Genomic DNA, 7,400 nt, shown 5'->3' on the forward strand with positions numbered 1-7,400 from the left:
TCAGAGGAGGAGGAGATTTTTAAAAAATAGGGCTGTGAAAGCCAAGGAAGAACATGATTTCAAGAAAGAAAGGATAATATCAAGTGTTTAAAGACAGCAAGAACTGGAATGAATACTAAAATGAGGAGACTAATTTTGGCACACAGGACTGGTGACCTCATCAAAGTATCAGAAGAGCAGATGGCATTAGATTAAAAAGTGAATGGGGTATTGGCCCATGAACAGATGAGTGGATCAATGAAGTAGAACAAAACTGGAAGGTGAGGAATGCTATAAATTCAGACTATTCTTTTAAGAAATATAGCAGTAAGGAAAAGAGAAAGGCAAGACATAAGAGTCAAAGCTGAGGAAGGAATTTTAGCATAGAGGAGACTGAAATATTAGAAGACAAAGGGAAAAGAACCACCATGGGAGGAGGGTCTGAAACTCTAGAAGAGGTTACATAACTTATGAAAAAACGAAATACAGGTCCTAGAAAAGGAAGGATAAGAATTAAAGAACTTAAATAAGGGTTCAGTCTTGGAAATGATTAGCTGAATCCCTTCCATCGAACAGCAGGGATGGGCATGAGAGCAACAAAGACAGATATTAGAGGAAGAGGGGAGGGATGCTTGGGGAGTGTGTCTGATGGCCTTGATTTCTCCATATGGGGGAGAAAAGCCTAAGTATCTCATGAGAGGTGGGAAGCAGGTGACACAGTAAGTGTGGTAAAGATATGATTAGCTCAGGGGGTGGGGGTGTTAAAAGGACATAAGAGATTAGGTACAGACTTGCTAAGCTATACCATGAGCCTAGCTGAGGATGGAACTCTTACACTTGTACTAAGTAGATGAAAAACGATCCAAGTCCTTCCAAGAATGTGTGGCAGCAGAGGAGGAGGGACACACAGCATGCATTCTGGGTTTAAAATGGGCAAATGAGTTGCAGAGGATGACCAAGAGGAAGAGGGAAATAATGTGAGGTGCTGGTAAGAGAGGAGTTAAATTAACTACCAAAGAGGAGAAGGGAAGAAAAGGGAAGAAAAAAGTCAGGAGCCGGGTGAAGACTGGAAGAACTGAAAAGGGTCCCAGGATGAAAGGCTGAAGAGCAGGTTTTGCAAGGAGGAGGAGATTTTAGAGACAGAATATTTCAGGTGGTCTTTTCTGGATCAATTTCCAATTCTACCTTAATCCCCTCTGTAATAAACAGAAAAAAAACAAATCCTTGGTAAGCAGTGGGCTTCCATATGAGATTCCTAAACTTATTTTTTTAAAAAAACTTTTAACCATTCTGCCATTTTTGGATATTTCTACTATCATAAATTAGAAATGCATTGTGACAAACACTTTTGTGCTTCTCATGTTCGTATTATTTCTCTAAAAGGGATTCCTACAAGTGAAATTATTGAATTAAAATATATGAACACTATACTTTTGAATTACACTATCAAGAGTAACATGCTTAATATTTTAGCCATCCAGACTTCACCCTCTATAAACTTTTAAATAAAAACAACATAATGCCATACACATTATTTTGTAACATGCTCTTTTTTAAACTTAATATTTTAAATCTTTGAAATATATTTATAGTTACCTTAGCTTCTTAATGACTGCCTAGTAATCCATTTTGTGACATCACTTATTTAACCAACCTTTTTTCTAACAAACATTTAGATTATTTCTACCTTTTTGCTACATAGAGAATGACATAAGGAACATTTTGGTAACATATCTTTGCAAAACTGCCTAATATTTCCTTGTGAAAAAATTAATAAAACTAAAATTAGGCCATGTATGGTGGCTCACGCTTATAATCCCAGCATTTTGGGAGGCTGAGGCAGGAGGATAGCTTGAGGCCAGGAGTTTGAGACAAGCCTGGTCAACATGAGACCCCATTATGTACCATTAAAAAAAATTTTAAGTAAAATTGCTGGGTTAAAACGTATTTTTTTAAGGCTTTTGATACATACTTCAGACTGTACTCCAGAAAAGTTATACTAAAATGGCTCAATCAATGAATATCACTTTTGTTTATAATCATTTGCCAGTCTGATAGGCAGAAATTCACAACCTATTTTAAAATTTACATTATAAAAGTAAAAATACTTTCATGTGTATATAGGCAGTTTACATTTGCGTGTGTGAAAATTTCTCTTCATATCATTTGTTCATTCTTTTAAAACCAGAGCTGATCATAATCCTGAAAGACACAATCTCAGATGCCATGATCCAGAAAGTCAAAATCCCAAAAGATCAAAATCTTGAAAGATAAAAAAGTCCTTAAAGTCTAAAATCCCCAAATCACAATGTTGAACAATTAAAATTTTGACTGTTGAAATCGTGAAAACTGAATTCCAGGGAGGGAGGGGATTTAGGGAAGGGATTTTGACTGTGTTTTCAGTTGTATGAGGCTAGGTGCATCATGGTAGGTGCATCGTGTTAGGGGAAACTATTACTTTGTTGCTGTCTTTATTTGGAAATTAAGTACAGTTTAAAGGAGACGCATTATGGATGCCAAACTGACAAGGGGTGGATTTACGGTCTTAATTTCAGTTGTTGACTTGACTGGATTAAGGAATACCTAGAAATCTGGGATATTATTTTGGGTGTGTCTGTGAGGGTGTTTCCAGAGATTAGCGTGTGAGTCCCACCGGACTAGGTAGGAAAGATACTTCTTCAATGTTGGCAGGCACCATCTAATTAGAGAGAAGAAATATAGAAAACAAGCTGGTCTCTCTCTGAGAGCTGGGACCAATTTTTCTCTTGCTGCCGTGGACATCAGAACTCCAGCCTTTAAACGTCAGGATTTACACCTGACCACCCCTGCTCCCTACACTCCCACTCCCTGGGGTTCTGAGGCTTTTGGCCTGGATTGAAAGTTAATGATTGGTTTCCCTGGTTCTGAGGCCTTTGCAATTGGACTAAGCCATGTTACCAGCATCCCAAGGTGTCTAGCTTGCAGGCCTGTTGTGCAACTTCTCAGTTACCATAAGCACACGAGCCAGTTTCCTAATTAAGTTCCTTCTCGTATTTATTCACATATCCTATTGGTTCTGTCTCTCCGGAGAAGGCTAACTATTAAATAATAAAGATTTGGTACTGGGGAAGTCCAATATCATTCCTTCTCACTGTATTCCTTACAATACAATGGAAGAGATCTGTGAAATTGTTCCTTCAAAAAAGGGTGTGATTAAGTTAAGCATACAATGCTACCTAATGATTTAAAAGCTAATTATTATTGGTGCTTTGAAAGCAGAAAATAATTGAATTGCAATGGCTGAGCAATAACCAGGTTTTCAGGTGGACAACATATATTTACAAAATTTGTAGATCACAACCACTGTCCAAATACAAGTGCATCAGGTGTTTCAAAGGTTACAGAAGTGAAAACACAGGTAAAAAAGAACTCTCCCCTGCCAAATTATTCAATCATGTACAACTTCTGCCCCTTCACATACAGCACCAATTCACTATGCTATGCATTTCATCTTTGCATAATTTTCAATACTGGAGGTATGAACTGGGTGAAATTTTGAGGAGAGTTAATTCATTTTATGAATATTTTGCAAATTTGACTCCATCAAAATATATTATCACAATGTTGATTTTGTGTATGTAAAAACACTGAGGCCAGGCATAGTGGCTGATGCCTGTAATCCCAGCAATGGGAGGCCAAGGCAGGTGGATCACCTGAGGTCAGGACTTTGAGACCAGCCTGGCCAACATGGTGACACCCTGTCTCTACTAAAATTACAAAAAAACTAGCCAAGTACGGGTAGTGTGCACCTGTAATCCCAGCTACTCAGGAGGCTGACACAGGAGAATTGCTTGAACTGGGAGGTGGAGGTTGCAGTGAGCCAAGATCATGCCACTGCACTCCAGCCTGGGTAATAAGAGGGAGACTCTGTCTCAACAAAAAAAAAAAACAAAAAAGAACAACAAAAACATTGAAACTTTATTAATAAATGAAGATATGTCCTTTTTCTACATCTGCATTTGTGAAAAAAAATTTCTTGAGATCTTGGCTCTTTGGGCAACTGCACATATGGTGAGGACACATTGAGATTTTCGATCAATTTTGTCAAAAGACTTAGGTTGCTTGTCATGGTATTTCAGATGACCACAATTATCAATTTAAGTGTACAGAATTATCAACTATGGAGATATACATTTATATATTTCACTTTTAGAATTTTTTTTTTTGAGACGGAGTCTCACTCTGTCACCCAGGCTGGAGTGCAGTGGCGCGATCTCTGCTCACTGCAAGCTTCACCTCCCAGGTTCATGCCATTCTCCTGCCTCAGCCTCTCAAGTAGCTGGGACTACAGGCACCCTCCACCACATCCAGCTAATTTTTTGAATATTTAGTAGAGACAGGGTTTCACCGTATTAGCCAGGAAGGTCTCGATCTCCCGACCTCGTGATCCACCCGCCTTGGCCTCCCAAAGTGCTGGGATTACAGGCGTGAGCCACTGTGCCCAGCTGAACTATTTCTTTTATCAATATGGTTTATGTGGCTCATAACTGTTACATTTGTGTGACTGTTAGTATATGAGTGTTATGTCTGTAAAAACATGTATGTTATTACTGTTTTAGCATGTAAATAAAGCGGTCATGAAATGTCATGTATTAAAGTTTTATTTTTAATTAACATAATTGGACAATTTATGGTATACATAGTTATTTTTATGTTTCCTAAATCAATCCCCTATTAAAATGTAAACAAATTTTTTTTGTTTTTTGAGATAGGGTCTCACTCTGTCACCCAGGCTGGAGTGCAGTGGCACTACCTCGACTCATATAGCCTTGACCTCCTGGGCTCAGGTGATCCTACCACCTCCGCCTCCCAAGTAGCTGGGATTACAGGAGTACACCACCACACTCAGTTAATTTTTGTATTTTTTGTAGAGACAGGGTTTCGCTATGTTGCCCAGGGTGGTCTCCAACTCCTGGGCTCAAGAAATCCTCCCACTTCGGCTGCGCAAAGTGCTAGGATTTGGCTGGGCTCATGACTATAATCCCAGCACTTTGTGAGGCTGAGACGGGTGGATCACCTGAGGTCAGGAGTTTGAGACCAGCCTGATCAACACAGTGAAACCCCATCTCTAACAAAAAATACAAAAGATTAGCCAGGCGTGGAGGTGGACACCTGTAATCCCTGCTACCTGTGTGGGCTGAGGCATGAGAATTGCTTCAACCCATGAGGCGGAGGTTGCAGCACCTGACCAAATAAATGTCTTTTAGAGAATTTTTTAGGATTATTTTTTCCATAATTATGTTTTCAGGATTTTGATCTTTTGGGATTGTGGTTTTTGAGATTTTAGACCTTAGGGTTTTTGATTTTTTGGAATTTCAACATTTAGGATTGCATCTTTTGGGATTATGGGCCAAGCCCTTTTCACACTGGGAGGTTCATGTGTTTGTGTGTATTTGTAAGACCTGGTTATATATTCAAGCAACTTTAACTGCTTTGGCTAGATAAATATTAGAGGTATTTTTCCAAGTTTGTCTTCTCGTTTTGTTTGGATTTATTGATGTATTAAGTCTTTTTTGTTTTCTTTTTTAAATGAATTATTTTTTAAAAGAGACAGGGTCTTGTTATGTTGCTCAGGCTGGTCTCAAACTCCTGGGCTCAAGTAATCCTTCCCGCCTTGGCCTCCCAAAGTGCTGGGATTATAGGTATGAGTATTAAGGCCTTTTATTTTATGAGATGGAGTCTCGCTTTGTCACCCAGGTTGGAGTGCAGTGGCACACTCTCAGCTCACTGCAACTTCCACCTCCCTGGTCCAAGCAATTCCCCTGCCTCAGCCTCCTGAGTAGCTGGGATTACAGGCACATCCCACCACGCCAGGCTAATTTTTTTGTATTTGTAGTAGAGACTGGGTTTCACCATATTGGCCAGACTGGTCTTGAACTCTTGAGCTCAGGTGATCCTCCTGCCTCGGCCTCCCAAAGTGCTGGGATTACAGGCATAAGCCACTGTGCCTACCCTGAAACCAGGATTTCTTAAGGAGAAAGAACAGTCCTTCGTTTTTCAAAGCAATTTTCTGTGCTGTATCTGCCTACTTAAATTGAAAACATAGTAAGAATCAAGACTACTGTTTCTAAAAGAAAGGAGATTAACTCAGATTATAAAAACATGCAAGGATTATAAAATGCCTTTTATTGTAATATTAGTTTGGTATTACTTTGTTGAGTGCCTCTAATAAAATCATAAGATAACCTTTTATCCTATTATGAGAAGAATTTCATTAAAGAATGAAAATAAAAAAGCTAATATACATGCATCCTTGCAAATTTGGAACACGTTAAATAAATAAGAGGAACACTTGAAGATGATCTAGAAAATCCTGAGATTTCCAGAGAACCAGACCTGGCAACATTATCACAGATGAGTGGCATCCCATAAAGGAAGTGTAGACTACCAAACAAACTTATTCTAAGAAAGATAATACTTACTATTCCAGAACTAAGATCATTTCTGATGCAGTCTCATAAACTTCATGTAAATTAATGACCCAAGGATTGTCCTGTGCTAGTTCAAGTACAGCAATCTCATGAATTATTTCCATCCGACAATCTTGGCCTTTTCTTCTTTTTCTCATGAACTTTGCAGCAAATTCTATCCCAGAATCTTTCTTTATACATTTCCTCACCACTGCAAATTTCCCCCTAGAATTAAACAAAAACATTCACTGTTAAAGTTGACAACTTTCCAGAGATGGCAGATTTCAATGAAATTTCCAAATAACCATTGGTAGATATTCAAATTTAGCTCATATACAATCACAAAAGTAGAAATATCACTTAGAAATTTATATAGGCTACATCTATAGATTTATGGATTTATCAAATAAAACAAAATGTATAAATCTGCCCAATTCATTTTCTAAATAAAGAATAACAAATATTAAAGTCCATATTTTTTGCAGAGTTATACATAACTTAATTTTTTGCACATTTCTACACAAAATGATTTAAGTCTTTAAAAAAGCCATTTGAGGCCAGGCATGGTGGGTCACCTTTGTAATCTCAGCATTTTGGGAGGCTGAGGCAGGTGGCTCACGTGAGGTCTGGAGCTCTGGACCAACCTGGCCAACACGGCGAAACCCCGTCTCTACTAATAATACAAAAATTAGCACATGGTGAAACTGCCTCTACTAAAAATACAAAAATTAGCCAGGCATGGTAGTGCTACACCTGTAATCCAGCTACTCAGGAGGCTGAGGCATGGGAATCGCTTGAACCTGGGAGGTGGAGGTTGCAGCGAGCCAAGATCATGTCCAGCTTGGGTGACAGAGTAAGACTCTGTCTCTGGGGGCCAGCGGGGGGGAAGCCATTTGATTTTTTAAGAGAAATTGGTCACCAGAATCCCTAATACGATGAATTTCACTGCATTAACTGACTCTAAAGAGCACT

General features: G+C 38.8%; 1 protein-coding gene across 1 annotated transcript in view; it reads right to left on the reverse strand.

The window, feature by feature from the left end:
- Positions 1-6,649, reverse strand: part of STK17A (serine/threonine kinase 17a) — a 32,085-nt gene extending 25,436 nt beyond the window's left edge. Inside the window, exon 1 of the mRNA XM_011958787.1 lies at positions 6,441-6,649. Within this exon, the coding sequence (XP_011814177.1) occupies positions 6,441-6,586 (146 nt within the window). The 5' untranslated portion in view covers positions 6,587-6,649. The remainder of the gene's footprint in view (positions 1-6,440) is intronic.
- Positions 6,650-7,400: the final 751 nt, after the last annotated feature.

The sequence above is a fragment of the Colobus angolensis genome, unplaced genomic scaffold, assembly GCF_000951035.1.
Source record: "Colobus angolensis palliatus isolate OR3802 unplaced genomic scaffold, Cang.pa_1.0 Scaffold475, whole genome shotgun sequence".
Taxonomy (NCBI): Eukaryota; Metazoa; Chordata; class Mammalia; order Primates; family Cercopithecidae; genus Colobus; species Colobus angolensis.